The sequence below is a fragment of the Orycteropus afer genome, unplaced genomic scaffold (genome assembly GCF_000298275.1).
Source record: "Orycteropus afer afer isolate SDZICR_OR568_19922 unplaced genomic scaffold, OryAfe1.0 scaffold00184, whole genome shotgun sequence".
Taxonomy (NCBI): domain Eukaryota; kingdom Metazoa; phylum Chordata; class Mammalia; order Tubulidentata; family Orycteropodidae; genus Orycteropus; species Orycteropus afer.
Genome location: NW_006921771.1, coordinates 4685260 through 4704117, shown reverse-complemented (window position 1 = coordinate 4704117; position 18858 = coordinate 4685260). Strand labels below are relative to the sequence as shown.

The following is an 18858-nucleotide window of genomic DNA, read 5'->3' as shown; positions in this document are numbered from 1 at the left end:
GCATTGGCCAGTCATCATGATACTGAACTCCTACCTATGCAGTTTGTTTACTGAGAAGGGCAATAGGTTCTTGTGATAGTCTATTTTTCACAGAAACTTTTCTAATTGTCTTTCATGGAGTGTAGTATTTAACATCGAGGTTGTGATCTTTGCAAAACTTCTTTTATACATATGCATTACACTCTTATTTGTTCACTATCTGCTGTGGACAACTGTATTTTTATAAAATGATAGTTACAAGATAACTAACTTCATTGGAATTGTACTGAACACTTTGAGACTTTCATTCTTTAATTTACTTGTCCTAATATTTCTAAGGTGCCTAACTAATGTTTTATATTTAGTTAAATATGTGTGCTTTAGCTTTGTTAGAATAAAAACAGCACTGCTAGTGGAAGAACATGTGGATTATATTCGAACAGTCTCTTGCATACAGATTGCTGGAATTAATTTTGGTCTATAAATAAGGATTTTAAAAAGATGTCTGAGAATTATATGGAAAATATTAGGGCTCTAAACCCATCAAGCATGCTGCCTGACCAAACTCTCTACTGGGTCTTTTATAAATTGCTCACATATCCTACATTCACTTATGGTTGCCCTGGTGGAGCAGTGGTCAAGCACTCGGCTGCTAAATGAATAGTCAGTGTTTTGAACCCACCAGCTGGCTCCTTGGGAGAAAGATGAGGCAAGCTGCTTCTATAATGATTACAGTCTTGGAAATCCCATGGGCAGTTCTAATCTCTCCTATAGGGTTGCTATGAGTTGAAATCAACTTGATGAAAATGGGTATATTTACTTACTGCACTTGCTGATTTCTTAGCAAGGGACAAGATACATAATCCTGTAAGGCAGACTCATATCTGGATGTAAATATCTGGAAGGTCAGTGCCTTGCTATAGTTCAAAACAAATGAATTCCCATTTCCCTCCCTTAGATTCCTCACGTGTAAAGTAGGAAATAAGCTGTTCCTTTGCTGGGACAAAAGGCTGTGAAAGTGAAAGAAAGTCAGGAGTGTGAGTATAGCATTCGGAAAAAAGAAATATCATCTATAGTTATAAATCATATAATTTATAATATATATGTTGTTCGTTATGCCATTGTGTTGGCTCTGACTCATAGCGACCCTAAGTACAAGAAAACAAAATGCTGCCTGGTCCTGCGCCATTCTCACAATTCTTGCTATGCTTGAGACCATAGTCACAGCCACTACGTCAGTGCATCTTTTTGAGGGTCTTCCTGTGTTTTGCTGATCCTCTACTATAATGTATATAACAGTTTGTTATTGTATGTGTAAAAATTTAAAATCATATATTAATATCATATAATATATAAAAACGTAGTAAATAATATATACATTATAAACTCTCAAAAAACTCACTGTCATCAAGTCAATTCTGATTCATAGCAACCCCATGGGGGGTTTTGGAGGCTGTAAATGTTTACAGAAGTAGATTGCCCCATCTTCCTTCCATGGGCCAGCTGGTGAGTTTGAACCACTGAGCTTCTGGTTAGTAGCCAAATGCCTTATCCACTATATCACCAGAGCACCACATATATAAATATATATATACACATATGTATGTATTTAACCAATGTTTATATATTAAATAATGTAAAAATAATTTCTCATCTCTATTTTGCTATAATTGTAACAAAAAATAATGTACATGAAAATATTTGTGTTTTAAGAATCAATGAAATAGCACAGAAAATGATAGTTTTCATTTAAAGTAAGAGCTTGGATAGGATCACAAGTGTTGGATTTAGTATACATATATACATGATGCTGTTTACATATACATTTATGCTCTTCTCTCAGAAACTTTTAGGATAGGTGTCAGCTGGAACTGCCTGCTGACGCTGAGTCCTTCCTACAAGTATGACTCATGTTTGGTTGATAAAATCCACTGTGGTCTCCTAGCGTAACTTGGCAAATGACAGGCCTCGAAAATTCCCACTGCAGCAAGCTATGATAAAGGGTCATCATTTTGGGTCATAAGAAACCCATAACTTGACTATGACTAAGATATGAAGGGAAGTCACAGTCGCTTGCTTTGTGAGGATGTGGGAGTACAGAATACATGAGAATTGTGATTTCAATAGAAACCTCAGTTCTCTCTAACATTATAGTTAGTGATGACAACAAAAAGGAGGAAAGCAGAAGTAACTTGTTTGCAGTATAATTGGGGAGACAAAATATACTAGATCTTCTAAATGAAGTCTTGTTTGGTCAGAGTGATAAGTAATGTGGTCAGAGGTACTGACCAGGTTCTGATGTTCTCTGAGAATGGAGTTACCATGAATAAATCTAAGGCTATAGAATTATAGATATAGAATGTTTGTATTGAGGAACTCATTTAAGAGCTTCCCCTCCACCTAACTTACCTTCCCATCCCCTCTTAGCATTTGTGGTAGGCATAATAATGCCCTCGAAGGTGTCTATGTCTTAATTCTGGGAATTAATGTGAATGCTACCTTAAATGACAAAAGAGACTTTGCAGATGTGATTAAACTAAACATCTTGGGGGAGGTTATTTTGGATTATCCAGATAGACACAAAGTAATCAAAATGGGGAAGAGGACTAGGAAGGCAAGAGCTTCAGAGTCAGAGTGATTAGATAGGAAGATAGGATTGTGTGCATTCTCTGGAAGCTGGAATCCTTTTTCTCCCTTAGAGCCTCTAGACAGGAGCACAGCTCTGCTGACACCTTGATTTTAGCCCAGTGAGACCTATGTCAGACTTCTGAATTCTAATCCATGTAAGGTCACATATTTGTGTTGTTTAAAGCCACTAAGATAGTGATAGTTTATTAAAGAAGCAATAGAAAAGTAATACATTTATGGTATTACTCCTTTAGTTGAGCCAAGTTGGATATTTTCATAAAGTGACCCATATCTTTTTTAGCTTAAAGCTCACAAAGTTGATTTTTCCTGGTAGCAGGGACTAGGAGCTTATATCTTGCTCAGGGCAAAGTCTAGTAGTTTTTGATATAACTATGCCACTGATGTTCATGATCAATTGGTAAGAGGCACTAGATAAAAAACATGTGTCAACTAAAATGCAAAAGGAGAAGAGATGCTGGAGGATTACTCAGCTAGTTTTTCTCATCCTTCAGATTTTTCATTAATTAGTCTAAAGACAATTTTAGAACCGCTCCACAGTCAAAAGTGAAGGGAGTAGATGTACCATTTCGGGACTAAACTGGCATTTAATTCCTGGGCAAGAAGCAGAGATGTCTTGACTCTCAGAGGGTTCCCCACCCACAGACTGACACTCAGAATTAGAGTCAGCTGAGTACACATCATTGTGGGTGTTAGGGAGGAGAAGAAATCCAGGCAGGAATGACCAGCCTTTAAAGTCTGTTTGTTTATGACTTTTAATCAGTTTATGTCATGTCATTTGGTATGTACCCAAGCAAGGGTGTACGTTTTGTAGAAAACTGGTTTGGAATGAATGCAAGATATTTCACTATCAAGGTTGACCTAAACAACAACAACAAAAAAACTCACTGCCGTCGAGTTGGATCCAACTCATAATGACCCCTCCTTGGTTTTCCGAGGCAGTATCTCTACAGAAGTAGATTGCCCAACCTTCCTTCTGTAGGTTGACCTAGGCAATTCAATACTACTAGTTGCTGTTGATTCTGACTCATGGTGGACCATGTGTGTCAGAGTAGAAGAGTGCTATGTAGGATTCCCAATGGCCTTTCTTCCAAGGAGCCTCTGGGCGGGCTCAAACCTCATACTTTAATTTAGCTGCTGAGCTTGTTAACTGTTTACACTACCCAGGGGCTCTGGCAGTTCAATAAAGGACCTCTAATGTTTTTCTCATATGAAGTATCACATTTCTTCTGCTTGGAAACATGAGGAAAGTAGGAGAGAGGTGGGACTACCAACCACCCAGCTTTTATCTGGAAAGCACCAGCGCAATTATTTAGGACAGCATAGATTCTTTTATTTTTCTGAAACAAATATTCTTTGTATTGCCTCTTCAACTAATAATCAATATCTCCACCACGAATTGATTATTGAGCACATCTTTTGTTTGTCATAAGGAACCATGGTGAAAGCAATGGTTAAGTGTTCAGCTGCTAACCAAAAGGTCATATGTTCAAACCCACCACTGGCTCCACAGGAGACAAGACCTGCTGATCTGCTCCCATTAAGTTCACAGTCTAGAAAACCCTCTGCGGGTAGTTCTACTCTATCACCTAGGGTTGCTATGAGTCAGAACAGACTCAGCACACAACAGCAATATTATTTGACATAGTGCAAAAAGAGGAGAAATTTCTCCCACGATGTAGCATTTTACTAACTGCCATTTTCTTCATTGCAAAGATCCCATTTCTTCATAAGTTAGGATAATATGAAGTGAAGAAAATTAAGGTAATTATGTATCTGATGTGGATGAAAATATACTTCTGCATGAAATAGCCAGATACTTGAAGGAAAAATGAAGTTATGGTTTTGCATTCACATCCTGAATTTTACATCCTTCTCCAACTCAGCCATGACCCAACCTCCCCTGCCCTAAAATATTATTCAAAATAAAGATTTTGAAAAATTAGTTGAGTGTCTATGATGATCTACCCCAATGTGAAATTACCTTTATTTTTATTTTTATTATTATTATTATTAATGTAACCAGTGGTGGGTTGACAAATGGGAAATGAAAGACTATTCTCAACCTCAAATTTACCTTTATTGTTGTATATATGGAAGGGCTACATTTATGACTCTTAACTGAGTTTTAGAAGAAAGAATTATTATAAGAAATTTTCCCTAGGAAATTTTCTTTCATTTTTCACTTCTTATTTCAATAATGAAGCACTTGATTCATGAGAGAAAAAAAAAAAATTCCTGAAAATCTGTTGGTGTTATTACTGTAATCTCATGGGAAGTAGCTGTGATATCCAAACAGGAATGATTCAAAGTGAAATGGCCTGTAATTCATCACACCTTCCTGCAGAGTACAACTTTATGATTGCTAAAGGAGCATCCTGGTCTCTGTCAGAACAGAGAATCACAAGAAAAGTAAAGGAAATCTAAATTCTACGCAGAAATAACATCAACACTTAAAGAGTACTATCCCTCTGTACAACATCAATCTTTTCTCCATTTATCATGATGTTGCTTATCAGTTTAGTTGTGAGGATTTTCGTTTTCTTTATGTTCTTCAAGTCACCACAGTTTTCATTTTACTTGAATCCACAATCAACACTTACAGAAGCAGTAGTCAAGAGATCAGAAGTCATACTACACTGGCAAATCTGCTGCAAAAGACCCCTTTAAAGTGTTGAAGAGCAATGATGTCACCTTGAAGATTAAGGTGTGCCTAATCCAGGCCAGCTCTGATAGTGTAGTGCCTAAGGCACTTGACTGCTAACCAGAAGGCTGGTGGTTCAAACCCACCAGCCACTCCTCGGAAGGAAGGTTGGGCAATCTACTTCCCTAGTGATATTGCCTCAGAAACCTAAGGAGGGGTTGCTATGAGTTGAGTCCAACTTGATGGCACATAACAACAATCCAGGCCATGGCATTTTCAGTCACCTTTATCATGTGAAAGCTGGATAATGAATAGCAAAGACCAAAGAAGAATTGATGCCTTTGAATTGTGATGTTGGTGAAGAACACTGAAAATACCATGGACTAGAAAAGATTGACAAAAAAAAAAAAATCTATCCTGGAAGAAGTGCAGACAGAATGCTCCTTCAAAGTGAGAATGGTCAGACTTTGTCTCACCTTCTTTGGTCATGGGTCAGAAGGGACCAATCCCTGGAGATGGATATCAAGTTGAGGGTCAGAGAAAAAGGAGAAGACCCTCAATGAGACTGACTGACACAGTGGCTACAACGATGGGCTCAAGCATAGGAAGGATTGTGAGGATTGTGCAGGACTAGGCAGTGTTTCATTCTGTTGTACAAAGGATCACTATGAGTCTTAATTGACTTGATGGCACCTAACAACAAAAACAACAACCCCTCTATATAGGAATCACTGAGTGTCACAAATGGTTAAGTGCTTGGAGCTAACTTAAAGCTTTGCAGTGAGAATCTACCCAGAGGCACCTGGGAAGAAAGGCCAGAGCAACTACTCCTGACAGGCCACAGCCATTGAAAGCCCTTTGGAGCACAGTTCTACTCTATGCATAGGGGTCTCCATGAGTCAGAATCTACCTGACGGCAACTGTTTACTGATACCTTTTTGTAAAGAAAAGTAAAATTTGCTAATGCTTTTAAGTCATTTTATGAATAAGTTATGATATAAAACAAGCTTTTTTTTAAATTTTTCTTTGTATTTTATCCATCAAAGAGTTGACCTACATTCCAGACTTATCTTACCATATTTTTCTTACTGGCTACTGGCAGGTCCACAGACATGAGTGTCTGTCTACTCACACTCAGTAAATCCAAGAACTAATTCATTCCCCTTCTTTTCCTTCCTATGAACTCTGAACACATACACATAGGCATTAGCCACTCAGTACCCCCTTCTCCCTTACTTCCCTATTTCTTAGTTAAGTTCATTATTTTTCAGGCCAGAACCTTGGTTTCACCTTTGACTGCATGTTCCCTTGCCCTTGCAAAGGTGTTCTATTTCCAGGAGATGACTGAATTAAGAAGATAAAGGAAACAAAAGTCCTAAGGGTAAGGAAAGATGGAAGGGAATTATAGTAGAACTAGTTCCCTTACTTAAAAATTGACAATTTATTACTTGAATAAATAAAAAGTACCACTGTCTTCTATGATTTTCTTCTCTTTTTCCCAACTCCCTGTATATCTTAAATTTTGGTCTTACTGAACCAATATTTTTCTCAGGCTTGAGTTTTTAAATCTCCACCATAACTGATGCTTTATTTCACTAGCTGTCACTATGCAGAGCCAGAGTATCTGGCTGTTAACATTTTTTGAAACTCATCGAAAAATCCACTCACTCAAAATAAGCCACTGAACAATCAATGAAATTAACTGAACTGGCCATTTGCCATGAAGACATAACCAGTAAATGCCACTCCTGTGCATACAAAACTTAACATAGGTTGGGGTGTTTATTTCATACATAAGAGAAAAGTTGAGTACAAAGGTAAACTGGCTTTTCTTTCTTTCTTTTTTTGCCTCAAGAACCAGATGATACATTTAACAATTGTATTCAGAAAACTCAAGACTTGCTAATGAACAAAGGTCAATACTTTGCAATTCCCCTTTTTAGTAGAATTTACCTTGAAATTTAATAGATTTTATTAGAAGACTGTTGTCTAAGAGGGACTTTTAAAAAAATAAATTTAAACACTATACTTGCCTACTTGGACTTTTCCAAAGAATAGATTAGTCACAGCAAACAGACTAAAATAAATAGAGCTAAATAACTCCTTTCAAGTCAGTACTGGAGGGTGTCAGTAATGAATAAAAGAACATTCTGGCACAGATGAGGAGACCAGTGTTCTAGTCCTAGACCTGCTATTATTAACTGGCTGTGTGACCTTGGAGAAGTAACCTTCTCTCTTTGGGCTTCAGTTCCTTAATAGGAAAACTGAAATGTCTGGATAAAATTCTGCCTCTGGAGTACATATGAGTTCCATAAGCTTATGTCAGAAGAGACTGTGACACTTGATCTTGCATGTTGCAATAGTATATTGAAAGAGAACTACCAGAAATTCAAGCCAGATTCAGATGAAAGCAGAGAATACTAAAAATATGTGTACCTGTGCTTTATTGACTATGCAAAGGCATTATATTGTGTGGATTGTAACAAATTATGGATAACACTGTGAAGAATGGGAATTCCAGACACGTAATTGTGCTCAAGTGGAGCCTATACATAGACCAAGAGGTATTCTGCATGATTTCAAATCAGGAAAGGTGTGTATCTGTGTTGTATCCTTTTATCATACTTCTTTAATCTGTACATTGAGCAAATAATCTAAGCGCTGGATTATATGAAGAAGAATGCAGCATCAGAATTGGAGGAAGACTCATTAACCTGTGATAAGCAGATGACACGGGAGCTCTGGCATAGCATAGTGGCTAAGACACTTGCCTGCTAACCAGACGGCTGGCGGTTCAAACCCACCAGCCACTCCTTGGAAGGAAGGTTGGGCAATCCTACTTCCATAGTGATACTGCTTCGGAAACCCAAGGAGGGGTCGCTATGAGTCGGGTTTGACTCGACGGCACATAACAACAACAACAACAAGCAGATGACACTACCCAGCTTGCTGAATGTGAAGAGGTTTAAAGCACATTCTAATGAAGATCAAAGACTATACCCTTCAGTATGGATTATACCTCAACATAAACAAAATCCTCACAACTGGACCGATAAGCAACATCATGTTAAACAGAGAAAATAGTGAAGTTGTCAAGGATTTCTTTTTACTTGGATCTACAAACAACACCCATGGAAGGAGCAGTTAAGAAATCAAATAATATATTGCACTGGGCAAACCTGTTGCAAACAATCTCTTTCAAAAGCAAAGATGTCACTGTGAAGACTAAGATGTGCCTGACCTAAGCCATGGCATTTGCAATCACCTCATATACACAGGAAAGCTGGACAATGAATAAGGAAAACAGAAAAATTGGTGCATTTGAATTACGGTGTTGGTGAAGAATACTGAGTAAACCATGGACTGCCAGAAGAACAAATACATTTGTTTTGGAAGTACAGCTTAACTCCTTAAAAGTGAGGATGGTGACATTTCATTTCATAGGAGGGGTCAGTGCCTGGGCAAGGACATCACGCTTGGTAAAGTAGAGGATCAGCAAAAAAAAAAGGAAGACCCTCAATGAGATGGACTGACACAGTGACTGCAACAATGGGCTCAAATGTATCTATGATTGAGGGGATGGCTCACTGTTCCACTGTTCTGTTGTACATTGGGTCACTGTGAGTTGGAACCAACTCATTGGCACCTAACAACAATGGTTATGTGCAAAAATAGTATTTGACCTGTGCTCCCCTATCTAGCAGAAGAAATAACCTCATCTACCTTTGCAAAAGGGTGACTGACATTGAAGATTTTGTTACTGGTTTTCCAGGCATCAATCTGGTGTTTATAAAAGGCCTATGTATCACAAGTGTTCATAAAACCTATAACATGATGGGACTAGTCTATGATACATAAAATAAAGGGAGGAGGAAGTAGCATTTGAGTGAAATTTTAAATAAAAATCTAAAATAATACTCAGCAAACATTTTTCACTTCATTGACACCTATTTTTCAGTCACCTGAGATGGAGGAAACTTGTATTTCATTATTTAAGCTGGGGAATTTCAATTGCACTCACATAAATGGTAGATTTCATTCACTTTAAAAAATTATGCACTGTCTTCAGGAACCAGTGAAATTTAATTATCTCTCCATCCATAGCTCTCACTCTCTTTGTTTTATAGTGTATGTTGTTTTATATTGTCTCAGAATATTTTACACCCATTGGCATTTCTGAGGTGCTGAATTGACAACAGGAGAAACAGAATCAACAACAACAAAAAATCACATGGAGAAATCTATCCATTCATCTATTTATTAATTTCTTCATGCATTCACTTTTTTAATGAATATTTATTGAGTAACTACTATTATAAGACACTGTGATTGATGTGTAAGGGATAGAGAAAAATGTATAGTCTTGAAGGGCAGAACGATATGGCATAAGTTATTGAGTGGGTGGAATCAGTCATCCATATGTTGTCTTTGGGGTTTGAGACATAGTGGGAATATAGTATAGGAAGTTAGGAGGTGTTATTTAATGAGTGATAATATTGGACAATTCTGCAATCTCTTAGATGGGTACCTGGCCTGTGGAATGTTACAAAAAGAGAAAAGCTTGTCCTCCTTAGCAGGTAGGAAGCACTATGCATGGGTGCTAAGACTCTTTTCACTGAGTTCTGCCGTCAGATGATTCCATTTTGATGGGATAAATACTTTCTTCATTTTCTCTCATCAACTATTACTCTCAATTAACAAAATACTTTGCCTTGAAACTATTTTGGCAAATGAAAAGCAGAAATGTCCAGTTTCAAGAAAATGACCCTACAGTGTCATGTATGTATTTTGGAAACAACAAACAAAGCATACCATTGTCAGCCCCTTATTAATATCTTCCGATGACCTCTAATTGACTTATAAAATCATGTAACTTGTTTCCTTCTTTGTATAACTGTGATGACTCACCTCAATCTTGATTCCGGTGACGTTTCCAGTATAATAAGATGGAGATTAAGATCAGAAGAATTACCAGGGAAACAATGCTTAATAACAGAGGAACTGAAAACCAGAAGCCTATGGATATTGAAGAGAGAAAAAGGAAAACAAAGTCACCAGCTGGCTTGTCACAAGAGGCAAAAAGTCATAAAGCCACTGTTGTGATGAGTTTTTATTAGAGTTGAAATTTCCTTAAGCACATAGGTTTTGTGGTGTCTATTCACGACTTTATTTTATCTTAATAAAATTTGAATAATAATAGTTAGCATGCTTTATATGATCACAATATAATAAGAGCTTTGCATATGTTATCTAATTTAATCCACAAAATATCCCAAGTTAGGTATTATTATCATTATCCTTATTTAACAGATGAATGAACTGAGGCTCAGAGAAGTTAAGTAAGCTGAAAGTCATTCAGTAGTAAGTAGTGGAACCCAGGCTTGGTCAGAGGTCTGTTTGCCTGCCAAGCACATATTTACTTCCTTAGACTCCATTAAAGTAATATAGGTTTATTGAGGAAAATTTGGAGTATCCAGAAAAGTATAAAATATAAAATCATGAATCTTATGATCTCAATACTCAGAAATAATACATCCATGTTTTTATTTCATTTTTTCTCATCTCCTTCACCTCACTGCCACTGAGTTGGATCCAACTCACAGTGACTCCTCCTTGGGTTTCTGAGGCGGTATCACTATGGAAGTAGATTGTCCAACCTTCCTTCTGAGGAGTGCTGGTGGGTTTGAACCTCCAGCCTTCTGGTTAGCAATCAAATGCCTTAGGCACTATGCCACCAGAGCTCCCTTCTTCTCATTTAGCACCCTGTTATTAATTTTTTTTTCAATAGTCAAGAAATATTTCTTTCTTCCTAGTCTGTCTTAGTCTGGAAGCTTTGCAGAAACCTGTTCAGCATCATAATAACCCATAAGTGCCCACTGAGAGATGGATGGTGGCTGCACTTGAGGTGCATTAGCTGGGAATTGGACCCTACATGGAAGGGAAGAATTCTACAGCTGCACCACCACTACCCCCAAGGATCTCTATACAAATGTCCAAATGCAACAGACAGTGCAAACTTTTTTCACCAAATTTACCTAAATATCCACTTTCTGATTTGTCTAGTTTTTGTTCAGGGACACTAGAAATGCCAATAGGAGGTACTCCTTAGAAATACTGCATCCAATAAGCCAATGAAGCTTTCCTCAGGTTTTGCTATTCAAAATGTCACCCCCTCTACTCGTCAAAAAAAAAAAAAGCAAGATTTTTTTTAGGAGATTTGTTAATGAGTGCTCCATCCAGAGTTAGCACTTCAAAGTACATGGGAAAGAAAATGGTTGCTATTAGCTCTACAACATCTGAAAAGCCACTGTTCATTTTATTATTTTACTGATAATCTTCACGTTTATCAGTAAATTCTGTTGACATGCAAGAATAAATGAATGAATGAATCTTAGCAAAAGCCTTTAGTACGTGTACACAATTTCTGAAAATTTGATTCATTTGCTTTCACAGCTCTATTTTCCTTTCCCTTCCTACCCTCTTCTTTCCCTCCCCACTGCCTGCCCATGTAACTCCCTTGTTAAGAGGAGAAATGGTTCTGCGGAAGACACCACCTTCCAGGTGTGTGTACACAGATATGATCACAGCTGTTTTTACTCAGCTTCTCTTACCTTTGCTCACAGTTTGCCTGAAGTCAGTCACAGTCCCCAGATGCAGCACCTTGCAGATCACTTCCTTTCCCACCTGACTCTCAGGATCTTTGACCTGCAGGACGCTGGTGACAGAGGTCGTCCCATTGGGGTGAGATAGACTCTCAGTGCTATTCTCAATCCCTGACCCAGTCACCTTCCAGGAGATTATGGGGGCAGGGCGGGCAGTAGCAGAACAGGTGATATTTAAGTGGTCTTCAGAGAATTTATAGTGAAGGGATACTGTGGGCTGTACTGGGACAAAAAAATAATGGTCTGCCATCAGTTACACACCTGGTCAGGTCTTTCACTCTCTTCAGAAATGTACAAAAGATCAGTGTTGGCTTGAAAGATAATGTGGCATGTTCCATCCAAACTGGGACCTTTCTAGTTCTTTCTCTGTCTAAATCTCTGATCTGCAGGATGGACTCTAGCCTAATACAAGCCTGTGATGAAACAGATCTCCTGCAACATGTGTTCCTAGGAGAATTAGTTGGATTGAAAGAGGATATTGAGAAATTAGACAACATTTTCTCCCAAGCAGTCCAGAGTTTAATTATTCTGCTTTTTTATCATGGTCAATGCAGCAACTCTGACTTATATTGCTCTTATACAAAACATGGTCTGTGCTTACTCAAATAGCTTAACAATAACCCCTAACCAGCACCTCCATCCATATAGCCCACACCTCTTAGAAGCACCAGGACAGAGAGCTCATAGAGGGATTGCTACTTAAAGATAGCTGCTCTCTGCTTGAAGATAGACCAGTGAATGAAATGCATGGTGGAAACATGGAAAATCCATTTGGAAAATCATATAAAACACAGTGGAAGAAACTTGGAGCAAAGCTAAATAACTACCTTATGGGAAAAAGGTGTTATTTGTTGTCTGTTCTCTTTTAAAAGAGACTAAGAGTTCATTTTTGTTGGAACCTACAGTTTCTCTGCTGAGTAAATGCAGACTTGCCCTTCTGTGGTTGGCTTTGGGGCCCACAAGATAATTAGAGTCTTATTAAACAAAAACATGATCTATGCTTATATATTCAAGGGGGGTGCTGTAGGGGAACAAATGGGGCTATAAGACTGTGATTCTGAGCAAAGAGTATCTAAATCATTAATATCAATGTGTACTAGAGGAAGAGGGATAGAAACAAAGGAAGAAGAGTATGGCTGATATGACCTGACTGGGTGTCACATCCTTCGGTGTTGCAAAGAATGGCTTAGCTGAAAACTACAAGTTGTGGCTGGAAATTATTACTACAAAGGATAACAACAGGATTATCAGCTAGAAGATTCAGAGGACTCCAGATTTGGGGTTAAAAATAAGAAACTTGTGAGAGAAGGAGTAAAAATAAGAGAAAGATGAGGAAAAAAGAGGAAAGAAAGAAAGGAACATAAATGCAAAAAATATGACATGAGAAAGGAAAGGAGAAAAATTAGATAGAAAGAAAAGAAGGAAGGGAAGAAGGAAGGAAGAGAGGGAAGGAGAAGACTAGAATGAATGAATGAAAGTCAAGAAGAAAGCTAGATGTACGATCCTGCATAGAGGACTCATTATAGGCCAAATAAGTGAAAGAAGCTTGTATTTGGTGTTATCATACCTGCCTTACATTCTTACCAATGACCAATCTTGATGTAGGCGCTCTGGTGGCATAGTGCCTAAGGCATTTGACTGCTAACCTAAAGGCTGGCAGTTCAAACCCACCAGCCACTCCTTGGAAGGAAGACTGAACAATCTACTTCCGAAATGACAAAGCCTCAGAAACCCAAGGAGGGGTCACTATGAGTCGGATCTGACTCAACAGCAGGGAGTTTTGTTTTGGGTTTTGGAATCTTGGCGTGTTCAAACTCTCACTTCACCATTCCTAACACCTCTCTAAGCTTGTCTTTCTCCTTGTGTTCCATGCGTTAAAGTTACTCCCAGATTTTAAAAGAATGCTTATTATTTGATTTCATTCCCAATTGGTGTCATGTCAGGTATGATGAGCTTCTGCATGTTTCCTTACTAATCCTGAGACAGTTACTCTAAAACACAAGGAAAAGCCTCCACCAACACCAGCTCTGAGTTAGCCCAATCTTGTTCTATCCTTTGATTTAAAATACTAGTAAATCTTTAACAGACCCTTGGAAATTATTTATTGCACACTAATTGGGCAGATAAAGAACGATGCAGCCAGGGGCCATGACCCTTCTAGGTTCACATGATTGTTAGTGGCCAAGCCAGGTCTGAACCACAATGCTGTTTACTGAGAGCTTATCGTGCTCACTATCATCTTCAACTCACTCTTGCTGATAGCAGGATCTCCCAAAGATCGCTGTTGTTCTTGTTGTTAGTTGTCATTGAGTCAGTTCTGACTCATAGTGACCCCACGTATGCAGAGTAGAACTGCTCTGAGTTTTCAATGGCTGTGGACTTTCAGAAGCATGCCACCAGGTCTTTCTTCTGAGGAGCCTCTGAGTGGGTTTAAACTGCCAACCTTTTGGGCAGCAGTCCAGTGCTCAACTGCTTATTCTACCCAGGGACTCCTCAGAGCAAAGATAGCTCAAGGAAAAAATCTCAACATAGTCCATGGACTCTCCAATAACCATAACCACATTACAGTAGACACAAGAGGTTAACCTTTCTGTGGTTAGGACCTAGAAACACTAACACAGCAACTGTGTTCCAAACATTCTTGAAAAAATATTTCTAGCCAGAGACAACATATTCTCAAAGATGCTCACCATAGAGGGTGAGGCAGGCTTTTCCTGAGATCTTCCCAGAACCAAAGGTATTGAAGAGGCACATGTAACACCCCTCATCCTCCAGGGTAGTATTCCAGAAGGTTATAGTGGAGTCATTGAGTCCGAGATACGTGATGTTTACCCTGTCCTTATAGCCAGGCTGAACCACAACCCCATTTTTCTTGCTGAATGTGACCATATTTTCTGGGTTTGTAGCCTTTATTTTCTGCCATGTCACTATCAAGACTTCCTGGTAAGTTTGCAGAGAACATCTTAGGGAAGCATGTGTGTGCAGAAGCTCTATTTCATCATGGGTCTCCACTTGCCCTGTGAAGAAAAGTATTTATATTTTAAAACTTGAAATAAATGTTTATTTAAAATAGAAGATACACAGAAGAAAGTACATGTATCTATATTTCTGATGTTGCTAGAGAAATGAAGGTTCAAACTTCTTTGTACAATAATTAATAGTAGTGTAGCAGAATAGAAATTTACATACCTCTTTTAACTCTTTGGTTAAATCAAAATCATAGTGGAAATTATAAATTCTCAAAGCTAATGACAATGACAGCATAATATATTAAAAACTGTGGAAATACATAAAGCAGTTCTCAGAGGGAAATGGTTCACCACAACTATATTTAGTAAGAACTATGAGAAGTTGAAAATTAATCATGTGTACATGCAAATGCCCCAAAATGCAAGTGAATTAACACAAATAAACACACAAATTAATGAAGTCATTCACAAAATGTAGCCTTGATCAAAAGCACAAAACTTTGGTGTGATATTTTTAAAAACTAATAATATGGAAAAAACTGACAAGTGTAATTTTCTTTTTAAAAAAGGCAAAATAAACAAGCAACCCCTGCCTCAATAATATCAAGGATATAAAGGTAGTCTTAACAACACATGTACACTGGAAATTTGAGTGTCACAGAAATATCTGCTGTCAAAGTTGGAGCTTCCAGAAAGTGTATCAGAAAGTTTGTCAGGATTTTGTAGAGCAGAGGCTTGAAGAAATTAATGCTTTTAGAACGGAGCATGAGAAAGGGATTAAAGTTATGGGTTAATCTCTTGAATGATTTTTTCTTTGGCTTTGGAAGAAATCATTTAGTGGAAGCTTTATGATTTTTTGCTGCTTCTATGAAATTGCATTTAGATGTTCCCAGCCTATCTGTAAATCCTGTGGTAGGTACTGCAGAACAGGGTTGTAGACGATGGGTGTAAAACCTGCCTTCCTTCACCAGTATGACTGGCCCCCATGGAAACCCAGCAGCAAAGTAAGGGGTGACCTCCAGGGGAATGGAGGAGGGAGGTCTGGCACAACTAGGAAATTCAGCGGACAAGTAGATGGCACAGGCAAATTTTCCACACAAGAGAGAAGTAAACCTACATAACAGCTATATCTCTATATTTTTCAAAATTTTCTGTAACTAGGAGCATGTTCAATTTTAAGGCTTACTATCAACTTACTTTCTAAAAAGTTTGTATTCACTCATACTTCACTGAGCACCCCATTACAAAACAAACACAAGATATTGTCACTTTTAAAAGTTATTCAATTTAATAGGTGAAAAATAAAGGAGTTTAATTTATACAGTATATATATATATATGTCCGATATATATATATATATATATATATATATATATATATATATACTGTATCTATACATATACATTTAAGTCTGATTCATTCTATAGAAAGAGCTTCTAAATAGCAAAGTGTTCTTTGAAATAAAAATGTGGAAAGCAGAAAGAAAAGATCCCACTCTTTCAAGACAATGTTGGCAATGTTTAATAATGTTTAAATAATAAATGAAACCAGCACAGTGCAAACCACTGTGGTCAAAGGTCTCCACTGCAGGACCGGTGCTTTCTGGACTCTGAGCAGGGGATTCAAGCATCTTTACCTTGGGCCCTGCACAGCACCATGGCTGCCATGCTCCACATCAGACTGTAGACAGGCAGACGGTAGAAGAGCATTCCACGCACCTGAAGACAGAAAGCAAAGTACAGAAACAGGGGATTGGGATTTGTACAAATCCAAGGAAACTTCAATCCAATCATTATTTCAGGGAATGTCACAGCTTAACTTTTAATCCAGTAAAGAACTTTGACTTTCTGGAAGCAGAACCAGAGGTTTTATAAATAGAAGAAATAACAGAGCATACATTGGCTACGGGAAGGAAAAACAGCAGTGCGGCTCCTTAATTATAGCCTGGAAATTTGGGGCCTTACTCCTAAAAAGTACTGTGTTAGCAAAGCTGCTATTGCTAAAAAAAAGCTCTCAAAGATGAAGGTTTATTGAAGAATACAAACTGCCATAGATACATACAGAAGACACAGTGTATACAAATGTTAACCAGCATCCACTTCCAAAAATAAGCCACATCTCTTGATACTGGGGGGAAAAATGTAACTTGTGGGTAACAATTTTTCAGAAATGTTATGTAATTAACTTCAAAGTAAGTTTATCAAGGCAGATTTTTCTGCAAGTTTTATATAAATTGCACATTTTAAGAAGCAATTGTTGTTGTTAGCTGCTGTCAAGTCAGATGTTGACCCCCAGAGACCACATGTATGATGGGATTGGACCGTTGTGATCCATAGGGTTTCACTGACTAACTCTTGGAACTAGATCTCCTGGCCCTTCTTCTAGTCTGTCTTAGTCTGGGAGTGCCAATGAAACCTCTTCAGCACCATGGCACACACAAACCTCCACTGACAGATGGCAAGTGGCTGCATGAGGTGTACTGGTTGGCAATCAAACCTCAGTCTTCTCTAAGAATTCTAGCATGAAACCACCACTGCCTCTTCTTAAAACCAGTCCTGGCTTTAAACAGCATGTTTTTTTTTCTTCATTGTTTTACTTTCATGTGCCCAGGCAGAAGTCCTTGGCCTCTTTGCAAATCACAGTGGTATTTAAGGGAATGTTATTCTGAGACAATTTAAAAGTGAGGAATTAAAGACACAGGGGATTTAGAACTTGACCAAGTTAACACAGAAAGGAAATGGCAGGGCCAGGATTTAAAGCCAGAGCTAAAATGATAACCAGTATACCAGATTGCCTCCATATGTGTAAAAGACAATGGGTTTTAAATTTTTTATATATAATTATAAAACTATGTTATCACTGCCTGTGACCAAATCACTGAGTGGTTTAAAATCAGGAAGGAGTAAACGTCAGTGTTGTGCCCTTTCATCACACTTATTCAATCTATATGCTGAGCAAATAATCCAAAAAGCTAGACTATATGAAGAATATTGCATCTGGATTGGAGGAAAACTCATCAACAACCTGCAATATGCAGATGACACAACCTTTCTTGCTGAAAGGAAAGATGACTTGAAGCACTTATTGATGAATATCAAAGACTACCAAAGACTACTGGCTTTTGTATGGATTATACCTCAAAATAAAGAAAACAAAAATCCCCAAAACTAGACCAAGTAACTTCATGATAAATGGAGAAAAGATTGAAGTTGTCAAGGATTTCATTTGACTTGGATCCACAGTCAAGACCCACAGAAGCAACAGTCAAGAAACCAAATGATGAATTTCATTGGGCAAGTCTGGTGCACAAGATCTCTTTACAGTGTTCAAAAGCAAAGATGTCACTTTGAATACTAAGGTGCTCCTGACCTAGGCCATGATCTTTTCAATCGCCTCATAAGCATGCGAAAGCTGAATGATAAATAACAAAGATCAAAGAAAAATTGATGCATTTGAATTGTGGTGCTGGCAAGAATATTTAACAAACCATGGACTGCCAGAAGAATGAACAAATCTGTCCAGGAAGAAGTAGAGCCAGAATGCTTCTTAGAAGTGGGATGGCAAAACTTCATCTCACATACTTTGTACACCTTATCAGAAAGGACCAGTCCCTGGAAAAGGACATCATGCTTGGTAGAGGGTCATCACAAAAGAGGAAGACCCTCAACTAGAAGGAAGTAACTACAGTGACCACAACAATGGGCTCAAGCATAGCAACAGTTGGGAGGATGGTGCAGGACGAGGCAGTGTTTTGTTCTGCTGTACACAGGGTTGTTATGAGTCAGAATGGGCTTAATGGTCCCTAACAACAACAAAAATTTTTCTTTGTACTTAGAACTATGATTATGCTCTTCTATGTAGGGTATAAGGAGCTCTGGTAGCATAGTGCCTAAGGCACTTGACTGCTCACCAGAAGGCTGGCGGTTCAAATCCACCAGCCACTCCTCGGAAGGAAGGT

At 38.2% G+C, this 18858-nt stretch overlaps 1 protein-coding gene across 1 annotated transcript in view; it reads right to left on the bottom strand.

Moving 5' to 3' along the window:
* Positions 1 to 10178: 10178 nt before the first annotated feature.
* LOC103202528 (OX-2 membrane glycoprotein-like) overlaps positions 10179 to 18858 on the bottom strand; it is a 16144-nt gene continuing 7464 nt past the window's right edge. Inside the window, exons 2-5 of the mRNA XM_042781856.1 lie at positions 16537 to 16618; positions 14622 to 14948; positions 11881 to 12153; positions 10179 to 10285 (exon numbers count right to left, since the gene is read on the bottom strand). Of these exons, the coding sequence (XP_042637790.1) occupies positions 10179 to 10285; positions 11881 to 12153; positions 14622 to 14948; positions 16537 to 16618 (789 nt within the window). The remainder of the gene's footprint in view (positions 10286 to 11880; positions 12154 to 14621; positions 14949 to 16536; positions 16619 to 18858) is intronic.